Source organism: Aristolochia californica, unplaced genomic scaffold (genome assembly GCF_029961685.1).
Source record: "Aristolochia californica isolate CCGP_79_NKW_82.1479 unplaced genomic scaffold, dmAriCali1.0.hap1 SCAF_12, whole genome shotgun sequence".
NCBI classification, from domain to species: Eukaryota; Viridiplantae; Streptophyta; class Magnoliopsida; order Piperales; family Aristolochiaceae; genus Aristolochia; species Aristolochia californica.
The window spans coordinates 28081759-28099591 of NW_027181793.1; the positions used below are offsets into that span (position 1 = coordinate 28081759).

Here is a 17833-nt window from a genome sequence, read left to right on the forward strand (position 1 = left end):
TACACATAATTTTATAAACTAAAATAATAACGCGTTAAATGAATAAAAAATCTTTTAAACTAAGCATATGCCAAAAGATATAATTATTACGTTTGTAACTTTTGACATTGATGTAACAAGGTGGCGTCCACTTTTTAGAAAGCAGGTTTCTTATTGTCATTAATTTTTTTTATTTCTTACAACTATGATCAAATTATTCTTAATGTAATTTTTAATAGAATTTTATACAAAATCTTTCTTTATCTTTAAAACGCAAATGAATCTACGGGCTGATCATGTCCAAAACTTCATTTATTACAGTGAAGGAAGAGGATGAATTGAATTGAATTGAATACAATGAATAAATTGTAATTTACAAGAACGAATGAAATGGAATATAATGACTGCATATGGACAAATGCATGGCTTATTTCCGTTTACACTCGAGTGGCAGACCTTGAGGAAAGCGGTTGGAATCAGCGCAGTAGTCGTAGATCATGTAATTCTTCCGCACCCATCTCAACCACTTTCGGTTGTTTGAATCTACTTCGTGGCTCATCCAGGCATTCTCAGAGGTTGAATCAGGAAGCACTGGAGCACAAGAAGATCCTCCAGCTGACCAAACGCAGGCGTTGGCATTGAAGTTTCTGTAAGAGGCTGTGAATGGCGCGTTATTCCAATCGGTTTTCACACGCCCGCCTTGCGTTGCCCAGTCATCTGCGTTCCACAGGCTCGAGTAGATCCTCATGGGCTGGTTCTTGGGGAAGGGAAGTCCCATATGCTCCATATTCTTGAACATCCTTATGGTGATACCATCCACGTAGAAACTGAAAGAAAGAGAATAAATAAATGTAAGAAAGAAATGAATGTGTAATCGTGTAAATGTGTCAAGAAAGTGAGTAAAGTACTTGGATTACTTACATTATGTGCTTTGGGTTCCACAGGATGGAGTAAGTATGGAACGCCTTAGTGGGATCGAACCACAAGTGAAACTGCTGTTCTCTGTTCCCCTTTCCTTGTGTGAACACATTGGTGTGGATTGTGTAAGGTTGTCCACTAATGTTTCCGAGGAACTCAAAGTCGATTTCGTCCCAGGTCGCCCCTTGAGAAGAAAGCTGCAACAGAAATATGTGAGCATCTAATTTCTTTCAAAGAATTAAACATGAGTTAACACCATCCACTCAAATCAGAGAGTATTAAGTTTCAAGGCAGTAATGATCAGAGTCGTCGCTTACATAGTAAGCAGTGACCGTGCCAGCCGAGTTTCCAGGGACAAGCTTCAGCTGCATGTCGATCCTGCCGAACAGATATTCTTTCTTGGATTTGAAGCCGGAGCCGGAGGCCTTGTCAAGGGAGAGAGTCAGCACCTGGCCTCCGTTTAAGATCTTGCCACGACCATCGCCCCATGTGATGTCGAAATCCTGATAGAAATTTCCGGCTGAGCCCAGGTGTAGACTCGTAGCAAGAAGCAGAAGAGAGAGCACCAGCGAGGAACGAAAAGCAGCAGATGGAGAAGACATCATCAATGACTAAAGTCTGTGGTGACAAGCTGGAACGTAGAACTGCAGAGAGAAGGTAGAGGTGAGAAGAGGATGTGTGGACTGATATAGGAAGATATGCGACGCCGAGCAAATATATAGAAAACACTGGAGAAGAAGGAAATATCCATGAAGGTGAGTATGGGCGCGGTGGGTTGAGCTGGAAAACGAGTAATGAAAGCTGGAATAATTGCCGCATCGAGAGGGGTTGACTTTGATGCAGTTCAAAGCATCGGTTAGGCATCATCCAAGTCAGGTGTCAACTGGTTGCACCGGATGATATTGCACTTGAACAGGGTTTGATTCAGGGAATGGTCGAGACGAGAGACTCTTCCGATTCAAAAAAAAAAAAAAAAATGGCTGAGTCGGATGGATTCGAGTTACAGCTTTCTGTTTATAACTTTATATATATTGCTGAAAAGATTACTAAAAACTTCTATTGGATCATTTAATTTAGGATTTACATATGGGGGGGTTAGTCAACAAAATAAAAATTCGATCTTCATCTTCATCTTATGCATCTGCATGATCTTCATCTTCGAAATGGGTGTTAGTGTGGACAACTTCATCTTCGAAATCTTCGAAATAGGGTGTTAGTGTGGACAACTTCATCTTCATCTTCATCTTAGAAATTTAAAACTATTGATTTTATTAATTATAAAAATAATTTAATTAAACCAAGTGTTTGTGTTAACAATATTTTAATTACTACTATTAAATCACTAATACAATAGAGTAAATAAAAAAATTATGATTAATGAATAAAAAGTATTATATTAATAACATAAGATAGATTTTTTACATGGTATTAATTAATAATATATTTTGACAAAATTAAATGTAATTAATTAATCAAATGCATACTTTAATTATATTTTATTTACCAAAGACTTAAATATGAAGTTTAATATACTAATAAAATTGAACAAAAATAATAAATAAATACATATACAACTTTATTAATAACCTAAAAAAAGATTATTCTAATAACGAGTTCGTGCCTTTAATATTAAAATCATCAAGTTACAAGTTTAGTACATATAAACGACGCATGTTCAAAAGTAATAAGATACAACCATCATTTATCGTTCCACATGGAAGTCGATATGGCATCTCGAAATTGTGTTGTTCTTGTTAATTCTAATACACTCTGCCTCCGAAAGCATGTTAATTGGCTACCCACATCCTTAAGACCATCGCAATTGTCGCTGTCTGTATACATTTTACATAAAATTGGATATGACCTCTACATAAAATTAGGCATAACCTATATATATAATACATGTATAAGATTGGGCATAACCTCTTCTTAAAATTGAGCATAATCTATGTCTATAATACCTGTATAAAATTCGGCATGACCTCTACTTAAAATTGGGCATAATCAATATACATAATACCTGCATAAATACTCTATAAATACTCCATAAAATTGTGTATACATTCCATAAACACTCTATGGAATTGTTTATATACACTTCATAAAATAGTCTAAACACTCCATACACTGCATAACATTATAAATAAACTCTATACAATAATCAAACACAAAAAAATTAAATGAAATATCACTATCAATTTACAATCGCCCAAATAAAAACTATAAATCCATTATAAATTTACAAACTATATTTGTTTCTCTTCATGCTAGTTGTTCCTCGCCCATTTCCCCCTATTAACTGATCTCCAAATCTTCCCCTTGATTGATCTTTCTCTTGTAGAGGAGGCAACTCCTTCAATACTGCAACTGTTACATCATCCGCATTGCCCTGACATGCAAGTAAGAACATCCAGAATAAATCTATGATTATGGTAAAAAAAAAAAGGTCCAATTATTTACTAGTTTACTTTTAACAATCTAAAAATTCTGAATAGGGATATAAATATTGCCCTGATGAGACATTCTCAAGCAGGCCTCCGGACTCAAAAGTCTCCTACTCCAAAAAAAAAAGATTGGAAAACAAAATCTTAGAACAATGGTTGAAATGGTATTGGTCAACAAGTTCTCAACAATATCAAAAGTAGGATATATCAATCACAAGTAGCTGTCTATAAGGCAAATCTAATACAAAACTAAATCAAAAAAAAAAAAAATAGAGTTTAGACTTACCTTATTAAATTTGAGAAAAATCAAAGCCGAAGGGTTAAATCGAAACAAAAATAAAATAAAAAATACCATGTGGTGGATATGTATAACACCAAAATCTCCTTACCACATGGCAAAAACATTCCATAGCACTTCAAAAATCATCAACAACATTCTAAAACATTTCAAAATTAATTAAACTATTATCACTACTGCATATGCACTAAACAATGAGAAAACACACACATCAAGTCCAAATTCACCGAACACCCCTGGTAGAGCCCCATATAACTTCACAATCACTACGAACTGTACCTCATCAATGATGGGGGTCGGGTTTCGTTGGCTAATGGACGCCCATGAAGGTGACTCAGCCTTGTTTGAATTGGACTAAAAACCCCTAAACACTAATTCCAGAACTTAATACCTTAAAAGCCCAAAACCCTAAACCCTAATTCCAAACCCAAAACCTAAAAAACCCTAGAGCTTAAAAACACAAAACCCCCAAAACCTTAAAAACCATAAACCCCCTAAACCTTAAAAATCCAAATCCCTAAAATACCCTAAACCCTTAGCCTAAACCTAAACCCGAAACACAAACCATAAAAAAAATACCCTAAACCCTTAGCCTAAACCTAAACCCGAAACACAAACCATAAAAAAAATACCATGTGGTGGATATGTATAATACCCGAATCTCCTCACTACATGGCAAAAATATTTCATAGCACTTCAAAAATTCTCAACAACATTTTCACACATTTTAAAATTAATTAAATTATTTTCACTAATGCATATGCACTAAACAATGAAAACACACACACATTAAATCCAAATTCACCGAAGACCCCTGGTAGAGCCCCATATAACTTCGCAGTCACTATGAACTGTATTTCGTCAGTGATGGGGGTCGGGTTTTGTTGGCTAATGGACGCCCGTGTAGGCGACTCAACCTTGTTTGAATCGGACTAAAAACCCCTAAACACTAATTCCAGAACTTAATACCTTAAAAGCCCAAAACCCTAAACCTTAAACCACCCCCCCCCCCCCCCCCCCCCCCCCCCCCCAAACCTAAAAAACCCTAGAACTTAAAAATACAAAACCCCCAAAACCTTAAAAACCATAAACCCCCTAAACCTTAAAAATCCTAATCCCTAAAATACCCTAAACCCTTAGCATAAATACTAAACCCGAAACACAAACCATAAAAATAAAAAAAAACTAAACCATCAAACCCTAAACCCTAAACACTAATTCCAGGACTTAACACATTAAAAGCCCTAAACCCTAAACCCCAAGCTCTAAACCCAAAAAACCTTATAGCTTAAAAACCCTAAACCCCCTAAACCTTAAAAACCCTAATCCCTAAAATACCCTAAATCCTTAACCATAAACCCTAAACCCTAATTACTTGAGCCTTAAATACCGAGCAACAAACCCTAAAAATAATCCATACACGAATCAAGAATTTAGACTATAAACCGTAATCCTAAATCCCAAAATAATGCACAAATAACCCCCAATTACGCACTAAAAATAAATTTAAATCAAATAAAACACTAATTTAATGAAAAAAAATTAGGGTTTAGGCATACCTTCTGAAATTTGGGGAAATCCGAAGCCGAAGGGTGAAATCGATGCCTAATCGAAGTAGATATTAAGCAATCGATGCCCAAATGTCCAAAATCGAAGAAAATCGAAATGGAAATGGGGAAATTGAACGAAATCGGAAGGTATTTTCTGGGGGAAAGAAGACTAGCCAGAGAGAGAAGGGAGTGGGAGGCCGAAAGGGAGAAGAGAGGGAGAAGACAGAGAAGAAAGGGAGGTCGGGAGGGAATAGAGAGAGAGAAGCGAAAGAGAGCGAGTCCGAGAGAAGAGAGGGAGTCACGAAGATGAGAGAGGGGGTGCGAGAGAGAGGGCGAGGCCGAAAGAAGACCGAGTGTTGAGGCCGGAGACGAGAGGGAACTGAGATGGTGGCTGAAGACAAAGGACGAGATCAACATCGGGGGCGCAGGAAGATGAAGGACGAGATCAACATCGGGGGCGCAGGAAGATGAAGGATGAGATCAACGTCGGGGGCGCAGGGAGACGAGAGAGGGAAGGGAGTGCGGGAGAGAGGAAGAAAAAAGAAAAATGATGACGCGCGATGGGGGGGGGGGGGGGGGGGGGGTGCAAGGAGAGAGAGGGAAAAATTTGAGCGTCGCCCGTCCTTCAATTCAAAGAAGATCAAAAAGGGCCTTCTTCCACATGATTGAAATTAAACCGTGGAGATGAAGGACCTCTTCGTCCCCTGCATCGAGATGAAGCTTCATCTGCGCTCCACTAATGACTTCAAGTGTTGAAGGGCGTTATGTGGTTGAAGATCATCTCGTCCTTCAAGTTGACTAACCCCCCCTATGTGTCTTGTTCTTTCTCTTAAAAACAGTCCAACATGAATTTTTGAGCTTAACTTTCAAATAGGCTATTCAATTGAGCCGCGTTTGCCGATTACTTTCGTATCTCAAATTGGTGTTCAACAAATTGAGTTTTTATATTCAAATCACTCATTACCTAAAGCTGTTTTTAAATCATTATTTGGGTTTGTAGAACTTATTCTAAGCTTCAGATAATCAATTTGCATTCCCGTGAGCTTCAATTGCAATTAAGAAATCTTTAATTTTGATCAATTGTATCTATGAACCTTTTCATCCTCTCTATCCTTCTATGTTTATGCTTTAGGGACCAATTAGCATGTAAATCATCCAGAAATTATACATAGTTAAGCTATTAATTTGCTAAATATAAGCCGTGAATTTGCCCATGGTAAATATGTTTGATCGAGCTGATGGAATTTTTATGTTCTATTTTGGCCTCAATCTGGAGTATAGACAATACCATTTACAATATTGAAGCCCAGGAGGGCAGAAGTCTTGCCTCCACATTTTTTAAGTTCCTAATTACATCCGTAAGTACAGAGGAAGAACTTTTCTTCTTACATGCTTTCATGAATAATTATGGGCAGATTTTTTTTCCTTTTAGTCGATCTTAATCAGAGAGTGAACATTCGGGAGGAAAGCCTTGAGGGAAACGCTTTGCGTCGTGGCAATAGTCGTAGATCATGTAGTTTTTCCGGACCCACTTCAGCCGCTGGGCGCCCCCGGAGTCCAGGGACTGGGTCCACCACCTCCCTTTCGATGCTGAGCAGGTTGACCGTCCAACAGACCAGACGCAGGCGTCGGCGGCGAAGTTCCGGTACGATGCCACGAACGGCACATGGGACCAATCAATCTTCACGAGGCCTCCACGGGTGGCCCAGTCGTCTGCATTCCAGAGGCTGGAGTAGAGTCGCATTGGTTGGCTCTTTGGGTATGGAACTCCCACCCCCTCGGCGTTCCTGAACACTCTGATCGGAGTTCCATCCACGTAGAATCTGTGGCAGAGCAAAGCAATTTACTGTTAATATTGGAGTTAGTGATCATTTGAGGTAATAAAAGTTTGGTATCTTTTGGAGGTTGAGACTGACAATATCCTACAAATTATTCAGGTTACGTAACTGTTTTATTTTTATTTTTTATCCTCTACTTTTCAATTGTGGTTGCTCTATTAATTTACGTCATTTTTCGTGTTTTTAGTATCAGAGTAAGAGGACGAGGCTGGCGAGCAGTCCTGTTCTGGTCAATTATTGTCGCAGTCGTGCGAATCTGCTCCTGTATTTTTTAATCACCAGATGAGTTAATGGAAGAAACAAAGAGAAGACAAAGTAGAAACTCAACAGTATTTGCTGCTGATTCCATAGAATCGAGTAGGTGTGAAAGTCGGCGCGGGGATCAAACCAGAGGTAGAACTGTTGCTCTCTGTTGCCTTTCCCTTGTGTGTAAACGTTTGTATGAAGGATGTAAGGCTCACCGGTGACGTTCCCCAGGAACTCGAAATCTATTTCGTCGTGTGTAGGTCCCATTGAAGATAACTGCACCACCGCCCACCACATAACTATATCAATCATAAAGTCGTTATATGCATAGACTTTCAACGAAGAAGTAAAATAACTTGTTCTCTTACATAGTAAGCGGTGACCGTTCCGGCAGAGTTTCCCGCTACCAATTTTATCTGCAAGTCTATCTTCCCATATAAATATTCCTGTCTGGACTGGAACCCAGAGCCGGAGGCCCTGTCAAGTGAAAGCTGGAGGAGCTGCCCGGCATTGGATATCTTCGCCCGCTCACCTCCCCACTCGATGTCGACGTTGGAATAGAAATTCCCCGCGGCGGCGAGGAAGAAGGGTGAGAGAAGGGTGTGCAGGAACAAAACAACTTTCAACATTTTCATAGTTCTGTTGCAGGATTGTTCCAAGAGGTCGGACTGATCGATAAGGATGTTTGAATTGCGGTCTCCCTGGTGAAGCAACTGGGATTATATAGGGGAAGGATTGGAAGCGAGAGGCAGAGAGTTGCTTGGGCAATGCGCTGCAGCTGGCTTATTATAGGAGTTGGTGGGGGGTTTGGTAGAACGATATTTTTTTTGGAAGGTACGTAGAGACTAGAAAAAGTAGAGAGATTAGAGAGAGACTGAAACTGATGATAATTCAGCGATGATGATGATTGTGATTGAAAGCGTGGGCAATGAGATTAATTGCAGTCGTAGATAAGCTTCAACCATTTGGGCTAGCTGGAACTTGTAATCCCGTCCTGGCCATCTTTTCTCTCTTTGTGCTTCAGTTTTTATTTCTTCCTGTTTGAGATGACGAACAACTTAATTATCAGCCTTTTTTTCCGTTCACCTGTTCAGTTTTTTTGTCATCGGAGAGCAACTCTGCAAGTCTATTCTTCTTTCTTCTTTAGTAGCCACCAATTTAAAGACATGAGAAAGAATGGATAATGCCTACAACCCATATTAAAGGATTTAATTTAAGGTGACTGGATGTGGACTCTGACAAGTGAAAACGAATCTTGTCCTTCCTTTTATTAATCTTCCCCTGTTTGTCTCTATCACTGAGCTGCAATCCATGGTGCAGTCATGGTGGTTCACTGGCAGCTACAACTGGCAAATTTTGTCACTTCAAAGCCTGTTAGCGTCCAGACGGAAAGTTTATCCAAGTTGTGGCACTCCCTGTTTCTATACCCTTCATGGAATTGAGAGACCGTCTCTAGTTTGGCTTCATGTCGCACTCGTCCTGTCCAGGAGGCCTCCACTAAGTTTCCTACTGCGACGGACGACTGTTTCAGTTAGTTACTAGTGTTATTATTATCAACTCTCTATTATCTCTCTATTAGGGAGATAAGGAAATGGGTCACTTTTGATTCTCTTACCTATATCTATCGTCTGATTCCTATCCTCCGTGGTGGCTGATGATAGAGGAATCAAACCCATATCATTCTATTCCATGAGAGAAGACGACGTTCTTCACGGGCGACTAGAGTTAGGCCATTCTCAACTTCTTCTGCACGGATGGCTTTGGTTGGTGAAAGTGAAATACCACTGTGAGTAGGCTGTCTACCGGAATTGGCTGCTCAAACCTGATCTCAATCGTACTTACACGAAGTCTTAATTCTGGACAACTGGTTTCCATACTTTTGATGTCCTGAACATGTCACCAGTACTGCACTAAGAGGTAGAATGTGATTATGTACAAAGAAGATTTAAAGAGATCTAACCAACCACAAAGAAGTTGTTGATTCTGATGTCAGTTGAGTTGATTGCAGAGGAGAGGCAGAAAAGAGAGTGATGCGATAGATAAAAATGATAATTACCAACTAACGAACCGACATCAGCAGGTATAGATAGGATATATATGAAAAGATGTAGATCTCTATTATTGAAGATTCCTTAGATGAATAAACACATTCAATGGATATCAATCCTCGATTCAAGAGCCCTTGAGCTCCTTACCAAACTCCACTTTAGCTGTCCCTATTTCCAGCCATCTCAATTCTCAGCTACTGCACTAGCTGTTGGCGTTCCTCCAAAGGACTTCTTCCTCTAGAATGGTCTTCTAGATCCTTAAAAACAGAGGAAGAAGTTCTCGGTAGTTACGGCCGCCGAGATGATATGAGAGACGGGTTAGGAGTAAATGCAATACTATGTATATAAATAGAGATGTAAGTATATGAAATAAGATGAGAAAGAAAGAAAGATTTTACGAATTTACATGGTATTAGAGTTGTTTGAACAATGTGGCGATTTTTCTCTCTGTAATACCATTTTGCTGAGGAGTTTAGGGGCACGAGGTTTTATGAATCAGTCCATGGTGTTGGAAATAATCACGGATCTGAAGATTCACTTATTCTCCACCATTATCAGATCGATGAATTTGAATGTTGGTAGAGAACTGTGTTTGGATCATCTTATGAAAGGATTGAAAGGTATGAAAGACCTCATCCTTGTGTTTCAACAAGTAAAATCAAGTCATTCGTGTGCAGTCATCAATAAATATGACAAACCAACGAACACTAGACCTAGCATCTTGAGGGGGGGGGGGGGGGGGGGGGGCTCACACATCAGAGTGAATTAAAGAAAAAAGATTATCGCTCTTATTCATACGTAACGGATAATTGACTCGATGACTTTTAGCTAAAATGCAAGTCTCACAGTTAAAAATCCAGAACTGATAAATTCAAAAATAGATCGGGAAACATATATTTCAGATACCTAAACGAAGGTAAGACTCCCCTACAAGTCTTATCAAACTGTGTTTCATTACCCTCGGTGCTCATGCTGCCCCCTCGAATTTTTGGCTGTGTTGTGTTCGTTAATCTCCACAAAAACCAACGCTCGAAGCTTGATCCGTGTGTCATTCGGTGTTTGTTTTTGGGATATGCGGTCTTTAAAAAAGGATATCGCTACTACGATCCAACTACTCGGCGCACATACGAAACTATGGATGTCACGTTTCTTAAATCTGAATCTTTCTACTTGTCCGCTACATCCAATTCCTCTCTTCAGGACGAGATACGAAAAAAAGAGCTAAATTGGATGACATTTGACTGGTTCAAGCACACTAGTATAGCGACCACTATGAAACCGAATCCATAGAAGACATCTTCAGAAATTGAAGATGAAGCAGTACCCCTCTTCTCTTCAATATCCAACGACCCATCTCCTGAGAATATCATTGAGGTAAGTAATCCTGTCACACCTCAAAATTCTAACGATATGGCTATTCCTATTGGTTATGAATTACCTGTCAGACGCAATAGGGGCAAACTACCAAACAGATATTCTCCTGGAGTGAACGAAAACAAATCAAAATACCCTATTGCCAATTATGTGTCTACAAAAGAACTGTCTGAACCCCTCAAGAAGTTTGTAAATGAACTCTCCTCATAACATGTCCCCACAAGTGTTGATGAAGTTCTGAAAGACATTCAATGGGTTCAAGTCATGAAGGAAGAAATGAAGGCATTACTAAAAAATGAGACCTCGAGTCTTGTTCCTTGACCTGAAGGTAAAAGAACAATGGGGTGTAAAAGAGTATTCTTCATCAAATAAAAATTCGATGGAGCAGTTGAACGGTACAAGGTAAGGCTATTAGCAAAAGGATATACACAAACATATGGCATGGATTATCAAGAGACATTCTCACCAGTGGCCAAATTGAATACCTTTAGAGTTTTGTTATCTCTTGCAGCTAATCTTGATTGGCCACTGCACCAATTTGACGTTAAACATGTGTTTTCTCCATGGAGATCTTGAAGAAGAAATCTACGTGGATATTCCTCCAAGATATATAATAAATTATGAAGCAAAGACAGTGTGCAAACTCCAACGAACTTTATATGGCTTGAAGCAATCTTTTAGAGCGTGGTTAGGGAGATTGAGTTTGGCAATGTGGAAATATGGTTTTAAACAAAGTAACTCATATCATACACTATTCTTAAAGCACCGATGAGGTAAAGTAACTGCTTTGATAGTGTATGTAGACGATATGATCATTATAGGAGATGATCTAGAAGAAATAGCAAGACTTCAAGAGCAATTGGTAACAAAATTTGAGATGAAAATTTTTGGATGACTCAAATATTTTTTGGGAATCGAAGTTGTTAGGTCCAAGCAAAGCATATTCCTTTCCCAATGAAAATATATCATAGATCTATTATTAGAAGTTGGACTACTGGAGTGTAAACCTGCAGATATCCCAATAATTCTAAATCATAAGCTTGGAGAATACCTAGACCAAGTGCCAACAGAAAAAGAAAGATACTAGAGATTGGTTGAAAAACTTATTTATCTCTCCCATACATGACCTGATATCGCCTATGCAGTAAGTGTAGTAAGTCCATTCATGCATTGTCCTAGTGAAGATCATATGAATGCAGTGAATCAAATTCTTCGATACCTAAAGTCCTCCCCTGGGAAAGGACTTATGTTCTCAAAAAACTATCACCTAAGGGTTGAAGGTTATACAGATGCTGACTGGGCAGGAAATATTTCACATAGAAGATCCATCTGAGGCTATTTTACGTTTGTTGGAGGAAACCTAATTACCTGGAGAAGTAAGAAATAGAAGGTAGTAGCGTTATCAAGTGCTGAAGCTGAGTTTCGCGGGATAGATAAGGGTCTTTGTGAGATTTTTTGGCTTCAGAGATTATTAACCAAAATTAGCTTTGGCCCAAACTATGAGATGAACTTATTATGCGATAATAAGGCGGCTATTGATATTTCACATAACCCGGTTCAGCATGATCGGACTAAACATGTGGAAGTAGATCGACACTTCATCAAGCAAAACCTTGAGGAAAAGATAATTCGATTTCCATTTGTTAAATCTGAAGGCTAGTTGGCAGACATACTTACAAAAGCAGTATGCAGTAAGAACTTCTACAACTCACTTGGCAAGTTGGGCATCAAATATATATACGCACCAACTTGAGGTGGACTATTGGCGTGAGTTTTTCCAGATGACTTTTTCCTTTGGAACGGTCTTCGAGATCCGTAAAAACAAAGGAAGAAGTCCTCTGTAGCTACGACCTCAGAGATGATCCAAAAGACGGGTTAGGAGTAACTGTAATACTATGTATATAAATAGAGATATAACTGTAAGAAATAAGATGAGAATGAAAGAAAGATTTTACGAATTTACACTAGCAGCGTCATTGGGAAAGTCCTAATTGCAATGTAGGTATGAAGGCTACTTTCTAAGTTTCAGTTTGCCAGAACCATAAAGCAAGGAATTGAGTTGGTGTTCTCACCAATTAATCAACAAAGATGTGAGTGTAGTTCCTTTTTTCATACGAATGAATCGCATTTAATTACCAAGAACGGCTGTCGCCCTATCCAAATTCCAGTTTAAAGCAAACAAGAGGACGAGTAAAGTTAGTCAATATTGTTCAATTCAAGAACATAAACAAAGCGATACCAAAACCCCTCTAACCCAAAATTAACGTAATTAATCTCTTATTTACACCTAATTAACCACTAGATAACACAACAATCACTAAGATAGACATAACTAAATAATAACCTAATTACATAATTGAATTTACTTAATTATTTACATTAACTTAACTACTTGACTAATAAGATACACATAAGTTCATGTCACATTAACCTAATTACCTACACTAACCAAATTAAATTCTAAACCACAAACGATTGATATAGTTGCACGAGTTATAGAAATGTATAAGTGATAAAAACAAAATAATTAATAGATATAATGTATATTATTGAGTACTGTAATAAGTATATAACCAATATGCAATATGCATAAATTAATATCACCATATAAATGACTAAATTTTCATTAATAATAACTTATTAAGAAATAAAATTATTTTTAGATAACAAATTTAAATACTAATTGTTATATCATTTTATTAATATAAACTTTGTTCATACATGTATCATTATTTTAAAATTAAGATAAATTAATTTTTATAATTGGATTTTTATTTATACGTGATAATATTTTTATTAACAGTATTAAATTTTAATTAAGTATTTTTTTATTAATTATCAACTTATTAATTTTAAATTTAAAAAAGAAAGTAATAAAAAATATTTTAAATTTTAAATTATTAAATAAAATTTGAATTCCTCCAACAACTATGTTTAAAACTAATAAGATACCCTTGAGATGTTTTCAAAATTACTTATAAATTTAATAAAATGTACAAATTTAAATAAAGTTATTTAGATTACTTAAAACATAACATACAAATAAGTGATTTTTTTTAAAAAAATTCAAATTACATTGACTATAAGCCACTAGGTTACACTTAATTAGTCACTAAGTTATAAATAGTTAATTAAATCAATGTAATTGTGTCATAGATTATACAATTACATACATTAACTTGAGTGCTTGATTAATAAGATACATATAAGGTCATATTCCATTAACCTAATTACTTACACTAACCAAATTAAAGTCTAAATTAAACTTAATTAATTAGTTTTATAAGTTATAAAAAAATAAAATAATAAAAAAGTATAATTAATAGATAATATATAGTATTAAATAATAATGTTGTAACTAGTATATAATCAATATATAATGTACATCAATAATTATCACCACACAAATTATTAAAGTTTTATTAACAATGAATTAATGGGAAACATAAACTTATTTTATATTAATATAAAATTTAGAAAACTATTATTTATAGCAATTTATTCAAATAAAATTTGCCTATACAAGTATTATTTTTCTAAATGACGAGTAACTAATTTTTATAATAATATTTTTAGCTATATTAATGTCCATAATAGATAGTGAAAACCCCTGTGTCAGTCTAAACAAAGTGTGCTTAGTAAATAAGCTCCTACGAATTCATGTACGAGATGCACTGTCATCAAGCACGGGATTTCTTACTGGCTGCAACCGACATTAAGTGGACGCATTAATCGGTATTGTGACGAGCTATCGGGTGAGCCGAAATTGTTAATATAGTTGAATGGAGGGCGAGACTCGCTGAGTCTCTCGGTTAAATACCGTTTAAACAGAGATAAATTGGACCCGTATGAAAGGAAAGCCAGTGAGTTGTGGAAGTCCGTTCAATACGTGTTGACAGTTGTATCTCACTCAGTTCTCCTAATTTTCAGTTTTTTTACCCGAAGCAGCAGGGAAATGACAATGACGCCGACGGAGGTCCAGCATTTTGCAGAGACCGTCACTTGCGTGACTCGGTGGCCAGAAAAGTTAGCCAAAAAGAAATTGAAAAAGAGCCACGACTCAACCACCCATGCGCTTACAATTTACTTTTGGTAAAATCTGTCGTCAGCTGAAATAATACTTCATAATCTGTCACCAACTCAGACACGGAGACCATTAAAACACGAGAGAGGAAGCTTCCACCAGTTCTTCCGAGTTCCTGCCCCAGTGTATATAAAGCAACCTTCTCTCCAATCTTTTCATCTGATATCCAGTTCCGCATCATCTACACTAACCATCTCTCGTTCCTCAATACTCTACTCATGGCTTCCCCTTTCTCGAATGCTTTTAGTCTTTTGCTGACTTTGGTATTTGCCGGCTCTTTGATGGTTGCCTCCTCTGCTGGCAATTTCTACTCCGACTTTGACATCACCTGGGGTGATGGCAGGGGAAAGATACTTAACAACGGAGAATTGCTTACCCTCTCTCTTGACAAGGCCTCTGGTTCCGGTTTTCAGTCCAAGAAGGAGTATCTCTTCGGAAAGATTGATATGCAATTGAAGCTTGTCCCTGGCAATTCTGCAGGCACTGTCACTGCCTACTATGTAAGTATAACTAGCATGTTTTTTTATGTTTCTTTCACTTCAGCGTATATCTTTACTTTTCCGTAGATAAACTATTATACAGAAACGTTTTGATTTTTGTCCAAATATCGCAGCTTTCATCGAAAGGGTCGACATGGGACGAGATTGATTTCGAATTCCTGGGTAACCTTAGTGGGCAACCTTATACCCTGCACACCAATGTGTTTTCGCAAGGGAAGGGAAACAGGGAGCAGCAGTTCCATCTCTGGTTCGATCCCACCGAAGACTTCCACACTTACTCCATCTTGTGGAACTCACAGCGAATCATGTAAGCCTCCTCCCATTTCTTTATCATTACATATTCACCTCCAATTCCATGCATATGTTTCTCACAAGGTTTTGCATCTCTGCAACAGATTCTCAGTCGACGGAACTCCCATTAGAGAATTCAAAAACGCAGAGTCGCTTGGCGTCTCCTTCCCCAAGAACCAGCCTATGAGGATTTACTCCAGCTTGTGGAACGCGGACGACTGGGCAACACAGGGTGGGCGTGTGAAAACAGATTGGAGTAACGCACCCTTCACCGCCTCCTACAGAAATTTCAATGCTAAAGCATGCGTCAGCTCTTCCGGTGGCACTTCTTGTGACTCGAAAAGCTCCTGGTTGACGGAAAAGCTGGACGAGACGAACCAGAACAAATTGAAATGGGTGCAGGAAAACTACATGATCTACAACTACTGCACGGACACCCAGCGTTTCCCACAAGGCCTTCCTCCTGAGTGTCAGCTATCTTAGAGGGAAATAATGTTCATTTAGCATACGTTAGTGTCTATATTCATTTGTCGATTGTTACCAAGATTTTTAACATGTTCGGATTCTTTTATCATTCTCATTGTATTCAACAAAACATTTGTTCCTTATAATAATATTGATAGATTCTATGATTCGTTTGCTTAGAACAAAGTTTCAGTCTTTTTTTTTTTTTTTTATTGATCAGACATGAGAAAATATGTTCAAGAAGGTCTCGAACTTGCCCCTGTTTTACGACATTTCCGAACACCCACAGCCTTTATTGGAAATATAGATAGCCGAAGGCCTCCAAAGTCCAATTCATAACTTCTACGTTCGTTGAACATCCGCGGCGGCTTCATCTTCAACCCTTCCGAAGACCAGGAATTCCAATTACTTGAAAGATATAAATGAATCCAAGAGCTCCATCCAGAAAAAAAAAAATCCAAATTCAAAGTGCTGAACATGACCGAGTGAAATAAAACCACAGAAATTTGTATTGGCCCGGCGTTTCTTCCGTCAAAACTAGCTTGCTCTGTGTGTCTCCTCGTAATAATTACTGATTTTACCGAATCCGGTCAAATTTTCATTTAGGGAATTTTCCTAAAATACTTATTTAAAATAAATTATTTTTAAAAAACGTCATCAAAATATTTCTAAAACTATCTAACTTTGACCCATCAAATACCTATGTGTGCAGTCAAAAGTGACCCGTAAGCTTTGACTGCTTATGTGTCACTATGTCATCAATACAGTAAACATAGATCGACACGTCGTCTGCCACATCATTATTTTACCACGCTATCTGCCATATAAGCTGACACGTCATTAAATAAATAAAAAAATTGAATAATTTAAAAAAAAAAATCAGATACATTTTTTATTACCTAATATCTACAATATTGGACATTTATCTTTGGGAAAAGTAATAAATTTTATGTCTCGAAGCCTAAAAATTATTTTAGAGTTTAAAAATATAATTTATTTGTATAATTTTTATCACATTATTTAAAAAATAATAAATTATTAAAAATATATATTAGTTAATTAAAAATCTTACAACACCTTTTTTATCAATTAAAAATATTTATTAATTGAAAAAATATCAAAATTTTACTTGAGTTTAAAAAATAAATGTGCCGGTACACTTTTTATTACCTTATATTTAAAATAATAAGTTATAAAAAATCTTACTCTTACCATTTTAACACCTTTTTATTATCAATTTAAAAATTATTTTAATAAAATTTTTTGAAAATTTTAGTTTTGAGTTTAAAAATCAAGTTTATCAATACGTTTTTTACAAATTTATTATTACCTTATATTTAAAATAATTAAAAATAAAAATAAATATTTAATTAATAAAAAATCTTACTCTTACTAATTTAACACATTTTATTATTGATTTAAAATATTTTTTAATTTTTTAATTGAGAGGGGGGGCGTTAAGGGCGAGGTCGAGGCTGAGGCCGAGTGGTGGGGAGTGATGACAGTAGGCACTGCGAAAAGGGAGAGGAGAGGGGGGGAGAAGAGAGGAGAGGAGAGGATAGGAGAGGAGGCCGAGGTTGAGCGACGACAGCGAGAGGAGAGAGGGCGAGGCCGAGTGGCTGCAGCAGGCAATGCGAGAGGGGAGAGGAGAGGAGGCCGAGGCTGAGCTGCGGTGAGGGGGCGAGAGGAGAGGGGGCAAGAGGAGAGGAGAGGAGAGGAGGTTGTGGCCAAGCGACGACAACAAGAGGAGAGAGGGCAAGGCCAGAAGAGGTCGAGGCTGAGTGGTGGCGAGAGGCTG

The 17833-nt window shown here is 37.4% G+C and overlaps 3 protein-coding genes across 3 annotated transcripts; 1 reads left to right on the plus strand and 2 right to left on the minus strand.

Annotated features, from left to right (window-relative positions):
* Positions 1 to 406: 406 nt before the first annotated feature.
* On the minus strand, positions 407 to 1502 carry LOC137945232 (xyloglucan endotransglucosylase protein 1-like). The gene is made up of 3 exons (XM_068791008.1): positions 1215 to 1502; positions 901 to 1094; positions 407 to 806 (listed from the first exon to the last, which is right to left on the minus strand). Exons 1-3 carry the CDS (start codon positions 1500 to 1502, stop codon positions 407 to 409), a joined length of 882 nt encoding a protein of 293 aa, XP_068647109.1.
* Positions 1503 to 6395: 4893 nt separating this feature from the next.
* Positions 6396 to 8028, minus strand: LOC137945267 (xyloglucan endotransglucosylase protein 1-like). The gene is made up of 3 exons (XM_068791070.1): positions 7642 to 8028; positions 7356 to 7549; positions 6396 to 7012 (listed from the first exon to the last, which is right to left on the minus strand). The coding sequence occupies exons 1-3, from the start codon at positions 7906 to 7908 to the stop codon at positions 6628 to 6630; spliced, it is 846 nt and encodes a 281-aa protein (XP_068647171.1). The 5' UTR covers positions 7909 to 8028; the 3' UTR covers positions 6396 to 6627.
* Positions 8029 to 14978: 6950 nt separating this feature from the next.
* On the plus strand, positions 14979 to 16128 carry LOC137945185 (probable xyloglucan endotransglucosylase/hydrolase protein 23). The gene is made up of 3 exons (XM_068790957.1): positions 14979 to 15279; positions 15393 to 15586; positions 15675 to 16128. The coding sequence occupies exons 1-3, from the start codon at positions 14998 to 15000 to the stop codon at positions 16051 to 16053; spliced, it is 855 nt and encodes a 284-aa protein (XP_068647058.1). The 5' UTR covers positions 14979 to 14997; the 3' UTR covers positions 16054 to 16128.
* Positions 16129 to 17833: the final 1705 nt, after the last annotated feature.